Raw genomic sequence first — 16,993 nt, 5'->3', positions numbered from 1 at the left:
GCCCTTCACTGCAGTCCCGCCACACAGGAAGGCTGTGGGGTCACACACTGGTCTCTGTGACCAGCCCGGCAGGTGCCCCCACAGAGCACCGGGCTGCAGCTCCCACTGCCCAGGCCCCCGAGTGGGAGTGGGCAGGGACCTGCCCGGGGCCGTCTGGAGCTGCTCTCCCACCTGCCTTGAAGCAGGCTGGAAGGGCAGTGGCCGGAAGTGGACTCCGGTTTCTAAGCGCGTGGACACGTTCCGAGTTCTGTGCCCCTTGTAGCCCTTTGTTGGCGACCCTGCCAGCTTCCTTCTGGGAATCAAACGCGATTTCCGCGTCCCCGCCTCCAGGGAGCCCTCCATGACTCCCAGACTGTCCCAGGGCCCGGGAGCCCCCGAGGGCAGACCAGGGCTGTCGGCTTCATGGAGGAGCGTGGTCCACCTCATAACACACCAACCTCACTCTTTTCCTGCGACCTTGTATTCTCAGGAATATTACCACGGCCCTATTTACATACAATTTGCATAAACAGCCAGGAGGGGGGCTGGGGGGTGGTGAGATTCGCGCCAGGCGGGGCTCACTTTGCCGGCAGCATCTTGAGCTGCACCTGGTCCCCCTGGGAGGGCGGGGCGGCCACCCAGCCGGCCGCCAGGGCCTTGGCCGCGCTGTTCCTCTTGGACGTGAGCGGGGTCTCCAGGGTGAGCGAGGCGGTGGCCATCGCCTGGGGCTTGTCGCTGGCCAGGAAGCGCAGCAGGTCGTGCAGTGCCTTGGCCACGTCGCCGCGGGCGCCCTCGTTCACCAGGCAGTACAGGATGGGGTCGGCCACGCAGTTGAGGCTGGTGAAGGCCAGGGAGCTGTGGTAGGCGGAGAAGACGCGCTCCTCGAAGCCGCAGTCCCCGGGGCGGCCCAGGTAGACGGCGCTGCGCGAGAGCAGGAGCGCGTGGTAGGGCGCGAAGCAGACCAGCACAATGGCGATGAGGCTGAGCGCCAGCCGCTTGATCTTGGCCTTCTCCTGGCGCTCGGTGGACACGCTGGCCCGCACGGCCCGCAGGATGCCGCGGTAGGACAGCAGCATGAGCGCCCACGGGAAGAGAAAGCCCAGGAAGACGCGGTAGAGGTTCATCCAGGCCACCCAGCCTTCCATGGGGAACTTCTCGAAGCAGAAGGTGTGGTTGTAGCGGTCGCGGAAGAGCTCATCGTGGAACAGCGGCGCCGAGTTGGCGCCCAGCTCCGTGGCCCAGACCACGGAGCTCACGGCCACGGCGGTCTTGACGCGGCGCAGGCGGGCGAAGCGCAGCGGGTGCGCCACGGCCAGGTAGCGGTCCACGGAGATGCAGCACAGGAAGGCGATGCTGATGTAGATGTTGGTGTAGAAGACGAAGCCGAAGAGCTTGCAGGAGCCGGGGCCGTGGATCCAGTTGTCATGGTGCAGGAAGTAGTCGACCCACAGCGGCAGCGTGCCGATGTAGAGCAGGTCGGCAATGCTCAGGTTCATCAGGTACACGCCCAGCTCGTTGCGCTGCCGCACCTGGCGGTAGGCCGCCCACAGCGCCAGGCAGTTGGTGGGCAGCCCCACGCCGATGACGAAGATGTAGAGGGACGGCGGGAAGAGCTGGTCCACCTGGGAGTCCACGTGGCAGCCCTCCCACGTCCGGTTGACCATCGTCGGCGCTGCGGCTCCCCCGACGCCTCCCCCGGCCCACAGGGGCTGTGGGGCCACGGGGGGCGGGAGGCCATCGGGCCCCCTGAGCCCCCCTCCTCGGAGGCTCAGGGGGACATGGCGGGAGGCAGCCCACGGGGAAGAGACGAAGTGGACCGTGGGCCGCGGGCGGGCTGGGCCGGGAAGGAAAAGGCAGAGGAGTTAGGACAGTTAGGACGAGAGGCAGGCTTGGGGGCGGTGGGGTTTCAAGGAGGCGCTTCTAGCCCCATTCAGGGCACAAAGCAGGGGCGACGGTGGGCGGCGGGGGCTCCACAAAAACTGGCCAAGGGGATGGGGCGCCTCAGTGGGCCATGGTCGGGGGGGGGGGGATGTGTGCAGAGGACCGAGGATCCCGGTGTTGTCATGGTGAGGGACTGGTGGCACGGAACGTTCTAGAAGACACTGGAAAGCCACGGAGCAGTGTGGCGGGGAGGGTTGGAAAGGCCAGGGGATGCGTTTGGAGTGCTGGCATTTCCTAGGATGTCGGCAGGAAGTGAGAAAGGGAACTGGGGAGGAGAGGATGACGGAAAAGGGGGTGCCCCCCAGCAGGGCAGGGAGAGGGTCCGGCGGGGCCTGTGGGCAGGGCTTTTAGGAAACGGGACGGAGGAGAGGAGGAGAGGAAGAGTGGGTTCAGGGGAGGTTTACGGATGGGAGGGCAGGGGCGGGGCTCTGGCTTGGTCCTGGGGGCGGGGGTCCAGCTCACCACCAAGTTCAGGGCGGACCGTGCGGTGCCTGTGGGGAGAGAGGCCGCAGTGAGCATGCGTGGACACGCCTCCCCTCCCCGCGCCCCTCGCGGCCGAGCGGCTGGAAGCCCATTCCAGCAGCAGAGCCCCGGGAACAGCCCGGGGAGGCAGGGCACCCTTCCCCGGACAGAAGTTAGGGCCACCAGCTCAGGGACCGCGAGGCCGGGGCAGTGCCCAGCTCTGCGTTGGGAAACCACTCACTTCCAAGACCAGGCAGGGTCTAGCGAGGTCGGTACAACCCCCCGCCCCCCCCCCCACCACCAACTGTGGGACACAGCAGGGCTGGTGCCGGGACCCATTTGTATCTTCAACGTCAAACAGCCTTGCTTTGTTCTCAGCTGGTGCATGATAGCCAACATGCCTGTGGGGTGCCGTGTGAGGGCACCCCACTCCCAACAGGGAGATGAGGGCGATGCTCCGGCCCCCGTGCGCCAGCCCTGGCAGACCCCGTTCCCAGCACCTGGGTGGGCATCATCCCATGAGCACCTTGCAGAATCCCATAAAGAGGAGAGGAGAGGCCCCATTTGACAAACTGAGGCCAGGACCTGTCCAGGGTGCTGATGGGCGGAGGGGACCGCTCCAGCCTGCGCCCTGCTTGTGTCCAGAGGAGCCGTGGGCTGGCAGCCGAGGAGGGACAGAGGAGCAGGGAGGGGCCTCCTCTCCCCCTCCAGCCTCGCGGACAGAACCCTGGGCCTGGCACCCGTGGTCGGGGGAGAACTACAAGCAGAGCTCTGAGGACAGGCAGGGGCCGAGACCCCGACTGCGGTCAGCCCCAGAGGGAGGGGCAGCGAACCCCGCGGCACAGGCTCCCGCACAGCCATGCCCGCTTGGTTTTCAGTGGATGGGAAATCTTTTTCTCTGTTTTTTAAAACAAGATCTTAACTGGAAACCCAGGCTGAGGGCAATAAGGGGAAGGCGCCCTGCGCTCTGAGGGAGAGGGGGTGGGGAGGGCGGGCGCTGAGCAGAGACAGTGGCCGAGACTGGAGGGAGTCCCAGCTCTGGGTCCCTGCTGGGAGGCAGCAGGTGAGGGCTCACGCACTTGGGCCCCTGCACTCACGTGGGAGACCCGGATGGAGTGCCCGGCTCCTGGCTTCGACCTGGCCCAGCCCTGGCTGTTGTGGGCATTTGGGGTGCAAACCAGTGGATGAAGATCTCTCTCTGTGTCTGTCTCTCTGCCTTTTTTTAATTTTTTTTTTAAGATTTATTTATTTACTTGAAAGTCAGAGTTAGAGAGAGAGAGAGAGAGGTCGCCCATCTGCTGGTTCACTCCCCAATTGGCCTCAACGGCCGGAGCTGGGCCGATCCGAAGCCAGGAGCCAGGAGCTTCTTCCGGGTCTCCCACACGAATGCAGGGGCCCAAGCACTTGGGCCATCCTCCACTGCTTTCCCAGGCCATAGCAGAGAGATGGATCGGAAGTGGAGCAGCCAGGACTTGAACCAGCGCCCATATGGATGCCGGCACTGCAGGCAGCAGCTTTACCTGCTACGCCACAGCGCCAACCCCTCTGCCTTTCAAATAAAATGAAAATTAAAAGAACCTGCAGGACACAACGCTAGAAACCAGTGGCTCAGTCTGCTGGACAGAGAGGCACAGGGATGAGCCTCCGGTCACAACAGGGGTCCCTGGGGAGCCCCCAGACACCAGTCTCCTCCCCGCTCCACCTCCACACTGAGCCCTGGGTCCCGCACCTGTCCCAGGAGCCCCTGCCACCCTCCGCCCTGGCCCTGTGCAGCAGTACCGTCTCTGCTTTTCCCAACGGCCACTCAGGTCCTTCAGCAGAATCCTCAGCATACAGTAGGCGTTCAATAAATGACCATGCACAGAAGCCATTGAGGGCAGAGGCCAGAGGCCCGGGATAGGGGCAGCACTGGGCAGCCCGACCCCCTCCCCCGGAGGAAAGAAGCAGCCGAGGCAGGCTGCAGGATGTGCCCCGCTTCATAACTGACTTTGAAAGGGCAGGGCAGGCCCCCTCAGTAAGCCCCGCCTACCCGCTGCAGGGTCCTCAGACACAGCTGCAGCTGGCTCCCCGCCCCCACCCCACCCCCACCCCACAGTGGCCTCCGGGTCCTGGCGATGGAAGAGTGAGGTGGTGTGTGACCCCTGCCTTCAAGCCCAGACCTCCAAACACCTCCGGCCCCTCCCCGCTGAACCCCTCCCCATCCTCCTCCACTTGGTTCCGGGCCCCAGCACTCTATAGCCTCTTGGTCTCTCCCTCCTCGTTCCTGGGATGCGGGGCCTCAGCTGCCCCTCCCGTGGGAGGGCACACAACCTTTACCGGGCGCAGACCGCGGAGGCCCTGGTCGCACGTGCAGTGTCTGGACAGTGGTCCCATGAGCAGGCCCTGGAGAGCCGAGACCAGCACTGGGCCCGGCCATCACGTCCGCCCCACCCCTCTCCGTGTGTCCCCTGGGTTGTGGCGCGGCTGGAGCAGGTACACACCAGGCAGAGGAAGTAACACTTCCCACAGCTAACTTCCTCCAGGGGAGCCAGCGCAGCCCCGCCCCTTCCCCCCGCCCCCCCCCAGTGCACCTGCTGCTTAGGGATGCTGGGCGTGGGGGAAGGGCACCCTGCCAACTCCCTCTTCTTCTCAACCTGAGATCTGCCCGGCACTGAGCCCCCAGCAGCCGACAAGGAATGTCAGCCCTTTACAAAGCCATTATGCCAGGCGATGTCTGACCCTTCCCCCGGTACAGCGGGGGTAACCGATCGGCAAAGCAGCTGCCTAAGTCATACCATGTGACGGGGCCGTGGCCTCTGAGCCCCAGACTCCCCCTCCCTCAGCGGCTTTTCTCCCCACCTCCCGCACTCCCATTCTTTCCCCCCACGGCTTTCTGGGGGCCCCGTGAGAACGTGCTGGCCAACGCAGGCCTTGCCACCACAAGCAGAGCAAGTGACCCAGTGTCCCTCCGTCCCCTGGCCTCCCCCGCCAGCCCCTGGGGCAGGACCTTCTGCCGTTAGGCTCTAAGCTGACTTCCTTACTGGGGCTTTGTTGGGGCGAACCCCCAAATCTGGCAGCCAACAGGAAGCTCTCCCTGTCTCCCAGGTCCTGCGGTCAGCGGTCGGTTCCTGCTGCCTCTTGCAGGTCCCGCCCCCACCCCCTCCCTGAGGTCGGTGCTGGCCCCTTGCAGAGGGCAGGGAAGAGAGATAAGCCCTGGTGTGAAGCGATGGTGAGGAAGGGCAGATACTGTTCAGCCCTCGCCTCTCTGCAGGCCCCCCGCTGCTCCAGCTCAGATAAGTCCCTAGGCACCGGCAGGTACCCCCAGATCAGCAAGGCTGAGGGACTCACGGCGGGGGGAGGAGGTTGAGAGGACAAGAGGGGGAAGCGATGCAGACCCCACACCCCCAGCTCACTCACCGGCCGGCTGGCCTGTGCCTGAAGCCACCAGGTGGTCTCCCTTCCCCCCTCTCTGTGGGCTCTGGCTGCCCCCTCCCCAGCGGCCCCAGGGGACCAGCCAGCGCCGGTCTGTTCATTAGGGATGAAATGTGATCACCGCCCCGCCAGCGCTCCCCACCTGCTGCCCTGGCAGCCGGCGGAAACCAGGGGCAGCGAGGCCACCCTGGCCGCCCTGCGGGCCTCAGTTTCCCCACTTCTACCCCCGGGGAGGGGATGGGTCTCCACCACCCCCTTGCCCACGCTGCCCCAGAGGGACACTGGGGTCCTCAGCCTGTGCCCGCCTGATGTTCTACATTCCAGGCGTTTCCAGGTTCTATAGTCGGTCCAGTTCTGCAGGATAGAACGTTCTGTAGCATTCTAGACCTTCCCTCCCCTCCGTGCTGCTATTGTGGCCACCCGGGCTTTGGAAGTGCATAACCTTCTGTGTTTTCAATACTCCAAAGTCTCACATTCCAGGACTCTCCGGTTCTATTGTTAGAATGCTCTATGATTTTTTTTTTGTTTGAACACTCCATGACTTTCTGGATCTATTATTAAACCTCACTGATTTTTATCTCTGCCCCGCAAACACGCATTTCCCTTTTTCTACAGAATCGGGGCGCGCCCCCCTCGCTCGCTCTCTGTTCCCGAGACCTGCTCTCATCTCCAATTCCTGCAGCCCGGTTTCCAAGGTGGAGCAGAGTCCTGAGACCTGGCGGCGGGGACAGGGGGCGGCTGGGCGCCCCCGCCACCTGCACCCCGGATTCCCACCACCTGGGGAGGGAGGGGACATCAGACACCCCGGCTGCTTCCCCAGCCCTAGCTCCGCCGGGGCCCCAGCTCTCCTGGCTCACACCGGCCGCGTTATTATTTGTCTAGACACAAACCAAATTACAGGCCGTGTCCCAAGGGAACAGTGGGCTTCCTGGGGAGGGTGGGGGGGTGCGGGTGTCAAACCCCGCTCCCCCGCACTCTTCTCTCTCCCCCCTCCTCTGAAGCTCCGCCCATTCCACCCCCACCAACAGTCCCCACCCACCCACCACCCACCCACACACACCCCGCCCCCACCTCGGCAGCAAGGTTCCAGAAATATTTGCTCTGCACCCTCCCTTCTGGATTCTCGCCAGGCACCCACCCCTCGCTCCCTGGCAGCCAAGCCGGATCCCCCAAAGCAAGTCTAGGCAGCGGCAGCAAAGGAGGCCAGCACTCTGGATTTGGGGTCCTGAAGCTCCCCTTCCCCAGGGCAGGGCGGTGTGGGGGGGGAGCCTGGCTCTCTGACTGGCAGTGTGCCTCGGTTTCCCCACCTGTCACCCGCTGGGGGGTGTGTGTGGCTTACGCAGCTCCCCAGCCCAGCTGGAGCTCCAAGCTGAGAACAGCCAAGACTTCCAGGCTGGCGCTTCTGGACGGAAGGAGCACCCAGCTGCCTACAGGATCTGGGGTTTCCAGTCCTGCCCGGTGAGCGCACCAGCCTCCGGATCCTGCCATCCTAAGGTGCTCAGGTGCAAGGGTTCAGGGGGCTCTCCACGGCCCCCCAGCCCCTCCTCACCCTAAACCTCCTCCACGGAGACAGGGCTGGGTGGGAGGCTCCCTCCACGGGCTCAGGGGGCACGGGGAGAATCCAACTTGCATCCCACCATCCATCTCTCTCTCTCTCTCTCTCTCTCTCACACACACACACACACACACACACGCATGCACACACACCCCACGCTTCACAGAAACTGCTCAGCCGGTACACACGTGTGTGCGTGTGTGCGTGTGTGCAAGTGAAGTGTGTGTGGGGGGGTGAGGACAAGGCAGGAAGGAGTTAACGGTGACCGGCCAAATTTTGGAAGGAAGTGGGGGAGGAAGTCCACCCCCCCCCCCCAGCCAGGAATTCCTGAAACCTAACGGTGGGGTGCGAGGGACCTCAGGAGCAGCGGGTGACCCGGGCAGGGGGCGCTGAGACCACCTGCTCCAGGTCGCCATCCCACTGCCCCCTGCCCCCACTCCTAAGCAGCTTCCCGGCCCCCAGGGAAGGTCTGGGGTGAGGATTTGGGAGGGGAGGAAGATGGGGCAGAAGGTGCAAAAACAGGGTCCGCGATGAGCCGGAGACCGCGGGAGCCAGCGCCGGGAAGGGCGAGCGGCGGGCGGACACTCAGGGCACCGGGCCCAGAGACGGCCGCGCCGGGGAGCTCCGCGGGCACAGAGCCGCCCGGAGCCAGAGAGCCCTCGAGGCGCGCGGGGGGCCTGACAGCCCCCAGGGGGCCGGGCACTGCGCGCCCCGGGGGCGGGCGCCTACCTGCGCGCTGGACGGGGCGGGCGGCGGCGCCTCTCCGGGCTGCGTCCCGGTCCGGATCGACGGCGGCGGCGCGGGGACCCGGCGGGCGCCCCCGCGGGGCAGGACGGCGGCGGCTCCCTCGGGCCCCGGGGCCGCAGCCGCCGGCCCAGGCCCCGCCCCGCCGGGCCCGCCCCCGTTAACCCTTCCTCTGCCGCGCCCCCTTAATCGCGGAAAGCCGCCGCCCCCGGACAAGGTCAGGCCCCCTCCTCCGAGAGGCCCCCCAGTCCGGAAGGCCGGGCCCCCTCCCCGACACCCGCACGCCCCCAAGGGTACCAAGCCCTGGGCTCTGGGGGACAGGGGCCCGCGCCGCTGCCGCCGCTCCCTTGGAGATCCCAGACCTCAGCCCTCTGGGCGACCCCTGCCCAGCCCCTCCAGGGTGGCGGGCGCCCCGGGCTCGCAGCTGCAGCCCGTGCGTGGCCCCGCCAGACCTCGCAGTGTGCTTTCGGGGTCCCTCCGCTTCCCCTTGCTCCCGGACAGGCCCGGTCCCCTGCCGCCGGGGTCCCGGCGTGTGTGCAGTCGGCCACCCAGACTCCCGTCCCGTGTCTCTCTGCTTTCCTCTTCCCCACCGCACGGGTCCCGTCTAACTTTTTTGAATCTATTTTTTTGAGATGACGTTTTTAATTTATATTATAGTAAAAGGCTTTTTGGCTCCACGAAAGAAAAGGTTCAACAAATAAAAGGTGACGGGAACACAGGCAAGAACTATGGACAACGAGCAAAGAAAAAATGTTCGATTCCCTTGTACAATGTCAAGTCACCAAATCTTTAGAATTATAGTAATAGAAAATCCCTGTCCATTTGTTTGACAGAGATTTAAAGCAAAGCTTTCAAAGACACCGTGTCTGCGGCAAAATTGATACACCCAAGCATGCCTTTCTTTCTTTTTTTTTTTTTTTTGTTTTTAATTTTTAGCTTCCACATATAAGGCAGAATATGCCGGGCTTGTCTTACGGCGCCTGGCTTATTTCACCCAGCGCGAGGTCCTCCACGTCCAGCCGGTGTTCCGCCAGTGGCCGGCTCATATTTTTGGTATTTTGCTTATTCTTCCTTAACCCCTGCCCCACCCCCACCCCCACCCTCGCCTCAGGTTTGTTTACTGTGTGTGTGTGTTTACTGTGTGTGTGAGTGCGCTCAACACATCTCCTTCTCTGTCTCTCCATCATCAGGTGCTCCGTCCAGTGGCCCCAAGAAGCCGTGCCTGTTCCAAGGACTTTGGAAAGACCTGGAATACAGCCCCGAAATGACAACTCCTAGGTTCACAAATTCTCTAGAGTTTTTTTTTTTTTTTTTTTCATTAAAAACCACGAAGAGCGCCCAGTTCTTAAGGGAACCGTTAGAGCCGTGACGAATCCCACCCTATAGCTGGCCAGGACAGATTCCCATCACAGCACACCCACCTCACCCCAGAGGGAACTCCCTTCCTTCCTCCAGGCGGAGTGCCGGAGTGCGGAGCATTCTAGAACTTCACAGAAATGCAGTCCTGCAGCTCTTTTAAAAACAAACAGAAAGAGGTGGCTATTATTACAGTCACTTGCTGTGTGGTCTTGGACTGGTGACTTCACCTCCCTGAACCAGGCTGCAGGAGACAGGACGCGCGTGGGCGGACCATGGAGCCACACCTGCAGCTCCTCCCAGGAGCCGTTCTGGGAGGTTAGAGTCCCGTTGTTTCTCAGGCTCCCCTTAAATCTGCCATACGGCTTTCTCAGGGTCCCAGTGGGACGCAGGTACCTGGGGGCATTTATGGAAGGGGCAGTTTATAGAGGGGCGGGCTGGGCGGGGGAGCCCACGCAGTTGGGGACCCTGCGGTGAGGACACAGCCTCTACCACCACCCCTGCCCACCTGGGGCAGAAGGGACGGGAGGGAGGGCGCCGCCTGCCAGACTCCAGGGACACAGTCTGGGGAGGAGCCGTGGGGGCTGCAGCTCTGCAGGTGCAGGGAGCGGCCCAGGAAATCAACACCCCCCCCCCTCCCGCCTACCCTTGGACTTCCTGTCCATGCCTCTCATTGATAGAACCCAACCAGAAGGTGGAGGGCAAAGGTCACCCGTGGATGGAGCCTGCACAAGGCGGTCTCCCAGGGCCCAGGGCAGGGGCGGAAAGGCTGAGCCTGACCCTGGGGGCCAAATAGAGGGTCCCCAGCCCTTTTTCAGTAGAACTTTGAAGGCACATTTTCCCATGCAGACCCGAGGCCGGCCATGAGGGGGCGACAGAGCACCAAGTCTCCAGATGGCACCAGGGTCTAAAGGTGGGGCGCAGGAATGGGGGGCTTTGACTCGGGAGTGGCAGAAAATCGGCCTCTGAAACCTGACGGGACGGCTGGTCAGTGCGGGCTGAATAGGAGTTCGCCAGGTGGAAAGGATGGCCGGGGAGGAAGGCGGCACAGAGGTCAGAGACGAGAGTGGACTCTGGGCTCCTGTGGCTGCCGGAGGCGGTGCCGGCGGGGGCACGGGTGTTGGGCACAGGGACTGAGACGCCCTGTGTCTCATACTGGGGGGCCTGGGTCTTGGCTCTCTTCAGCTTCCTGCTAATGCACCCTGGGAGGCAGCCGGTGAGGGGTCAAGCTCTTAGGCCCCTGCAACCCCTGTGGGAGACCCGGATGGAGCTCCCGGCTCCTGGCTTTCACCTGGCCCAGCCCTGGCTGTTGCAGGCATTTGGGGAGTGAACCAGTGGGTGGATGATCTCTCTATATTTCCTGCCACCTCTGTGACGTTACAAATAAATTAAAAAAAAAAATTTTTAAGTGAAGCATCAGAAATGATGGAAAAATAAACACGCCTAACTTTGCTTTTGTTGTTTTGGATTTATTTATTTATTTATTTATTTTGACAGGCAGAGTGGACAGTGAGAGAGAGAGACAGAGAGAAAGGTCTTCCTTTTGCCGTTGGTTCACTCTCCAATGGCTGCCGTGGCCAGCGTACCGCGCTGATCCGATGGCAGGAGCCAGGAGCCAGGTGCTTTTCCTGGTCTCCCATGGGGTGCAGGGCCCAAGCACCTGGGCCATCCTCCACTGCACTCCCGGGCCACAGCAGAGAGCTGGCCTGGAAGAGGGGCAACCGGGACAGAATCCGGCGCCCCGACCGGGACTAGAACCCGGTGTGCCGGCGCCGCAAGGCGGAGGATTAGCCTAGTGAGCCGCGGTGCCAGCTGGATTTATTTATTTATTAGAAAGTCAGAGTTACAGAGAGAGGGAGGGAGAGAGAGAGAGGTTTTCTATCCGATGGTTCACTCCCCAGATTGCTACAATGGCTGGAGCTGGACCAGGCTGGAGCCAGGAGCCAGGAACTTCTTCCAGGTCTCCGTCGTGGGTGCAGGGGCCCAAATACTTGGGCTGCTTTCCACTGCTTTTCCCAGGCCGTTAGCAGGGAGCTGGATTGGAGGTGAAGCAGCCAGGACTTGAACTGACGCCCATAAGAGATGCCGGCCTCACAGGCAGTGGCTGTACCCACTACGCCACACGCCGGCCTCTGTTTCGCTGGTGTTTTTAAACTTTAGGGAGGGGCAGCGCTATGGCACAGCCCTGTAAGCCGCTGCCTGCGATGCCAGCATCCTAATGAGCGACAGTTTGAGTCCCAGCTGCTCTGTTTCCAACCCAGCTCCCTGCTAATGCTCCTCGGAAGCTTAGCAGAAGACGGCCCATGCGCTACCTTTCAAGTAAATTTTTAAAAACCAACTACGGCCGGCACCGCGGCTCACTAGGCTAATCCTCCGCCTAGCGGCGCCGGCACACCGGGTTCTAGTCCCGGTTGGGGAGCCGGGTTCTGTCCCGGTTGCCCCTCTTCCAGGCCAGCTCTCTGCTGTGGCCAGGGAGTGCAGTGGAGGATGGCCCAAGTGCTTGGGCCCTGCACCCCATGGGAGACCAGGAGAAGCACCTGGCTCCTGGCTTCGGATCAGCGCGGTGCGCTAGCCGCGGCGGCCATTGGAGGGTGAACCGACGGTAAAGGAAGACCTTTCTCTCTGTCTCTCTCTCTCACTGTCCACTCTGCCTGTCAAAAAAAAAAAAAAAAACACATGTTTTTATTTACTTGAGAGGTAGAGAGACAGAGGGAGGGAGAGACCTATCCAGGCCTCCCGCACAGACGGCAGGGACCCAGGCATCGTCACCTGCTGCTCCCAGGCGCACAGTGGCAGGAAGCTGGGACTGGGGGTGGGTGGAGACCTGAATGCGCTCACTCTGATGCGGGGGCGGGGGGCAGGTGTCCCCGTGTCCCAAATGCCCAGCTCAGGACAGTCAAGTCTGAGTGACGGCTGCTCCGGCCAGGCACTGTGCCGGCCCCCGGGCGAGTAACTCAGTGCTCGGAGCACCCCGCTGTGCCCCTGTGCAGTAGGGACACTGAGGCACGGGTGCTTCAAGGAGTCTGAACCTCAGCTCTTTCCTATCACAGGCTCTCAACGATTTCACATACCCCATTATTCACTCAACAAACCCTCCTGAGCCACTGCTGGGGGTGGTGGCCTCAGTGGCTCTGGCAAGGGGGAGGCAGACTTGTCGCCAACACCCATGTGACACCCAGAGCAGTCAGGGCTGAGAGGGGATGCAGGGTGCTGCGGGTGCCTGGGGGGGGGGGCTCTGTCACTGTTTGTTGGGGGAACCAGAATGGGGAGGGACCGTCAGACAACACCTGCCTCACCCTCGGCTTTACCTGTTCATTCCTTACTCACTCTGCCACCCCCTCCGAGAAGCCCTCCTGGATGTCCCCTGGGCCTCCCTCTGGCCATTCAGGGTCCTGGCTGGCTGAGGACAGGTCTGCCTCCCCCACTGGCCTGTGAGTCCCATGCAGGCAGGGCTGGGCTGTCATGGAGACCGCTGTGCCTCAGCACCGCCCCGTGCGGGACTTGCCCTAGCATAAAACTCCTTATCTGTGTTGAATGAGTGAGTCACTGATCAACACTGATATTTGTTAAGCACTTACTGCATGCCAGACACGTGCTAGAGAGAGAGAGAGAGACAGGAAGAGAGAGAGAGAGGGAGGGAGGGAGGGATCACCTGTTTACTCCCCAAATGGCTATATTGGCCAGGGTTGGGCCAGGCTGAAGCCAGGAGCGTCATCTGGGTCTCTCACTTGAGTGGCAGGGGCCCAAGCCCCTGGGCCATCTCCCTCTACTTTCCCAGGCCCATTAGCAGAGAGCTGGATCAGAAGAGGAGCATCCGGGACTCGAACCAGCGCCCACACGGGATGCTGCCATTGCAGGCGGTGGCTTAACCCACTGCACCACAGCGTGGGCCCTGGTTACAACTTTCAGAAGCCCTGATCCCACGTGTCACGGGCAATTGATCAGGGAATGCATTGCCCAGAATGGAGATCTTTGGCTTAGAAAATGGAAGCGAGGGGGCCCTTTGACGGGATGCAGCTGCCCCCGGAGCTTTGTGTTTGGTTCTGGGGACCGTCCCTTCTGCAGACACTGCCGGTGGGCAGAGTCATGGCTCAGGCAGCGGCTCCCAGGGCCCTGCGGGCGACGCCAGTGCAGGCGTAAGCAGGACCTCTGTAAGCGAGAGGTGGCTTGGGCGAGGTGGCCCCGAGCTGTCCCTCCTGGAAGACGGAGGTGCGGTGCTGCACGGGGCCAGGGCCTCAGACTGGCTGGGAGCTGTTTGGAAGGCACATTCCCAGGCCCTCCTCCAGACGGACGCAGGGGGGTGGGGTGGCTTCCCCCTTGTAAATGAGAGAGACAGCGGCCAGCGCCGCGGCTCACTAGGCTAATCCTCCGCCTGAGGTGCCAGCACACCGGGTTCTAGTCCCAGTCGGGGCGCCGGATTCTGTCCCGGTTGCCCCTCTTCCAGGCCACCTTTCTGCTGTGGCCCGGGAGTGCAGTGGAGGATGGCCCAAGTGCTTGGGCCCTGCACCCCATGGGAGACCAGGATAAGTACCTGGCTCCTGGCTTCGGATCAGCGTGGTGCGCCGGCCGCGGCGGCCACTGGAGGGTGAACCAACGGCGAAGGAAGACCTTTCTCTCTCTCTCTCTCTCACTGTCCACTCTGCCTGTCAAAAAAATAAATAAATAAATAAAGAGAGAGACAGCAAGTACCCCCCACAGGGCTGTACTGGCTAGGACTGGGTCAGGCTGAGCTCCAGGAAATCCACGGGGATCTCCCACGTGGGGGGCAGGGGCCCAGCACTTGAGCCCAGGGTGCACACTGGCAGGAAGCTCGAGTCATGAGAGGAACCCAGACACGCCGATTGGCCACACGGGTGTCTCAAGTGCCAGGCTAAACACCTGCCCCTCCTGCAAGTTCCAATTCAGAACTACGGTGGCGTAGCAGCATCCCATGTGGGCGCCGGTTCAAGTCCTGGCTGCTCCACTTCCGATCCAACTCCCTGCTGTGGCCTGGGAAAGCAGCAGAGGATGGTCCAAGTGCTTGGGCCCCTGCACCCGCGTGGGAGACCTGGAAGAAGCTCCTGGCTCCTGGCTTCAGCCTGGCCCAGCCCTGGCTGTTGCAGTCATCTGGGGAGTGAACCAGCGGATGGAAGATCTCTCTCTCTCTGTCTCTCCCTCTCTGTAACTCTGTCTCTCAAATAAATAAATTGAATTAAAAAAAAAAAAAAAAGCCAGCGCCGTGGCTCACTAGGCTAATCCTCCGCTTAGCGGCGCTGGCACACCGGGTTCTAGTCCCGGTTGGGGCACCGGATTCTGTCCCAGCTGCCCCTCTTCCAGGCCAGCTCTCTGCTGTGGCCAGGGAGTGCAGTGGAGGATGGCCCAGGTGCTTGGGCCCTGCACCCCATGGGAGACCAGGAAAAAGCACCTGGCTCCTGGCTCCTGCCATCGGATCAGCGCGGTGTGCCTGCCGCAGCGCGCTGGCTGCGGCGGCCATTGGAGGGTGAACCAACGGCAAAAGGAAGACCTTTCTCTCTGTCTCTCTCTCTCTCTCTCTCTCTCACTGTCCACTCTGCCTGTCAAAAAAAAAAAAAAAAAAAGCACTGTTGACCCAAAGAGGAAAGACCTGTCTCTCAGTGCCGGGAACACAGGGAGACAGCTGCAGCTAGGGATGGTTACAAAATTCTCTTGTTATGAAAGATGAGGGGATCGGAGCGGCTCAGTGTCAGTGCCCCGTGGACATAGTCAGCCGGTTCATGCCGACGGGAGCGTGCGGGCCGCAAACACGCAGTCACGTGTCACTGCTGGCCGCAGGCCGCGTCTCGCACGTGTGTCCTTAGGCAGCTTCGTCACTGTGCAAGCATCAGGGCCTGGACTTGGCACACGCCGAGACACTGATGGCATCACAAAATAGCGTCGTCTTTCGACAAGACAGACAGGCGGGGCTCCTCCCCTCTGGCTCACTCCTTAAATGTCCACAGCGTCCGGTGACCGGACGGGAGCCCGTGCTGGGAGCAAGGTCCTCCATCCAGGCCTCCCACGTGGGTGCCAGGGATCCGGTCACTTGCGCCATCGCTGCTGCCTCTCAGGGTCTGCATCAGCAGGGAGCCAGAGCCGGCGGCTGGACCGACGTGGGCCGGGCAGCTCCCCCTCCAGCCCTGACACCTGCCCTGTGACGCCACCCTGTGAGGCCACCACTGACCAAGACACAGCTCCATAGCAGCTGTAGAGGGTCCCGAGCTCAGACCTACCCCTCCCCCCACCCCGACCCCACTGCCCTCCTCGGGCAGTCGCCATGTCTGCAAGGCTCCACGCTGCTGCTGAGCCAGTCCCAGGCTCCGGGCTGGACCTCACGGGTCCTTGGACAACACAAACATCAGTCCTGGAAACCCGGGGTCCCGGGTGGCTCTCTCTCGCTGTCACGTTGGCCTGGGTAACGCCCCAAACCCGGCCACTCTGCTGCCCCAGCCGCAGGGAGCAGCTCACGCCGGCTCACCTCGCCTGGAACACGCTGAGATTCAAGGCTGAACGTGACCGGGCAGGACACCCTGTCATTGACCTCAGGCGTCCCCCTGGGCACAGACCTCGTCCCTAGGCGGCGCCAGCCCCTGCCAGGGCTTGTGAGCACGCCCCAGCCCGTGGGCAAACAGCAGCAGACAGCGCCGAGCTTGGCCGGCTCGTGACTGTGGGATGCCGTGAGGCCAGTGGGGGTTCCGACCTCTGCCGAGTCCCCCTGAAAGACGCGGGAGTTAAAGACTCGCACATCCACGCCTCCTTCCCCAACAGCTGCCGCTTTGTAAAGGCTGACGATCTCGAAAAACGGGTACCAGGCAAGCAAGAGGGAACATTCCAGAAAAACCCCCTCCGCCAAGGTGCCCACCCCATGTGCAAGGATCGCTCGGACATCCTCCAAGAGCAACTCTGGGGGAATTCGACGAGGCCGTTACCAAATGCTGTGTGCTCTCCGGTTTTATTTTATTTTTTAAATTTTTTTTGACAGGCAGAGTTAGAGAGAGAGAGAGAGAGAGAGAGAGAGAGAGAGAGAGGTCTTCCTTTTTCCCCCAAGTGGCCGCTACGGCCGGCGGGCTGCGTGGATCCGAAGCCAGGAGCCAGGTGCTTCTCCTGGTCTCCCATGGGGTGCAGGGCCCAAGCACTTGGGCCATCCTCCACTGCCTTCCCGGGCCACAGCAGAGAGCTGGCCTGGAAGAGGGGCAACCGGCACAGAATCCAGCACACACCCCACCTGTTTTAGCCCCAACTGGGACTAGAACCCGGGGTGCCAGCGCCACAGGTGGAGGATTAGCCTAGTGAGCCGCGGTGCCGGCCCTTCTGTATTTATATGGGGTGCAGAGACAGAGAATTTTCAACGGCTGCTTCACTCCCTAGAAGCCCACAAGGGCCCTGGCTGAGCCAAGGCTGTAGCTGGGAGCCAGAAAATCAACCTGGGTCTCCCACGTGGTGGTCAAAGCCCAGTTCCCTCCAGGGTCTGCAGTAGCAGGAAGCTGGAGCCAGGAGCAGAGGTGGGACTCCTACCCAGGCACTATCATGAGGCCACAGGTGTCTTAAGCA

General features: G+C 62.3%; 1 protein-coding gene and 1 long non-coding RNA gene across 3 annotated transcripts; one reads left to right on the top strand and one right to left on the bottom strand.

Moving 5' to 3' along the window:
* Window positions 1-442: 442 nt before the first annotated feature.
* On the bottom strand, window positions 443-8,232 carry GPR4 (G protein-coupled receptor 4). 2 transcript variants are annotated; one of them, XM_070062090.1, is made up of 3 exons: window positions 8,078-8,232; window positions 2,383-2,411; window positions 443-1,813 (listed from the first exon to the last, which is right to left on the bottom strand). In XM_070062090.1, exon 3 carries the CDS (start codon window positions 1,641-1,643, stop codon window positions 558-560), a length of 1,086 nt encoding a protein of 361 aa, XP_069918191.1. In that variant the 5' UTR covers window positions 1,644-1,813; window positions 2,383-2,411; window positions 8,078-8,232; the 3' UTR covers window positions 443-557. The 2 variants fall into 2 exon arrangements, with proteins under 2 accessions (XP_069918191.1, XP_069918190.1); XM_070062089.1 differs by lacking the exon at window positions 8,078-8,232 and adding an exon at window positions 5,779-5,900.
* Window positions 4,471-9,446, top strand: LOC103346307 (uncharacterized). The gene is made up of 3 exons (XR_515768.4): window positions 4,471-7,287; window positions 9,029-9,145; window positions 9,283-9,446. It is a non-coding gene; the product is annotated as an uncharacterized lncRNA (long non-coding RNA).
* The last annotated feature ends 7,547 nt before the right edge of the window (window positions 9,447-16,993 follow it).

This window comes from Oryctolagus cuniculus, chromosome 18 (assembly GCF_964237555.1).
Source record: "Oryctolagus cuniculus chromosome 18, mOryCun1.1, whole genome shotgun sequence".
NCBI lineage: Eukaryota > Metazoa > Chordata > Mammalia > Lagomorpha > Leporidae > Oryctolagus > Oryctolagus cuniculus.
This window is presented reverse-complemented; position numbering and strand designations above follow the sequence as displayed.

What these genes read in the sequence shown, in the direction of transcription:
- GPR4 (XM_070062089.1), bottom strand. Translation starts at nt 5,894, where the DNA reads ATGAACAGACCGGCGCTGGCTGGTCCCCTGGGGCCGCTGGGGAGGGGG. An exon ending in AGGCACAGGCCAGCCGGCCG is followed by an intron (nt 2,412 to 5,778) that starts GTGAGTGAGCTG and finishes CTCTCCCCACAG; the next exon opens with GCACCGCACGGTCCGCCCTG. An exon ending in GGTCCGCCCTGAACTTGGTG is followed by an intron (nt 1,814 to 2,382) that starts GTGAGCTGGACC and finishes TTCCCGGCCCAG; the next exon opens with CCCGCCCGCGGCCCACGGTC.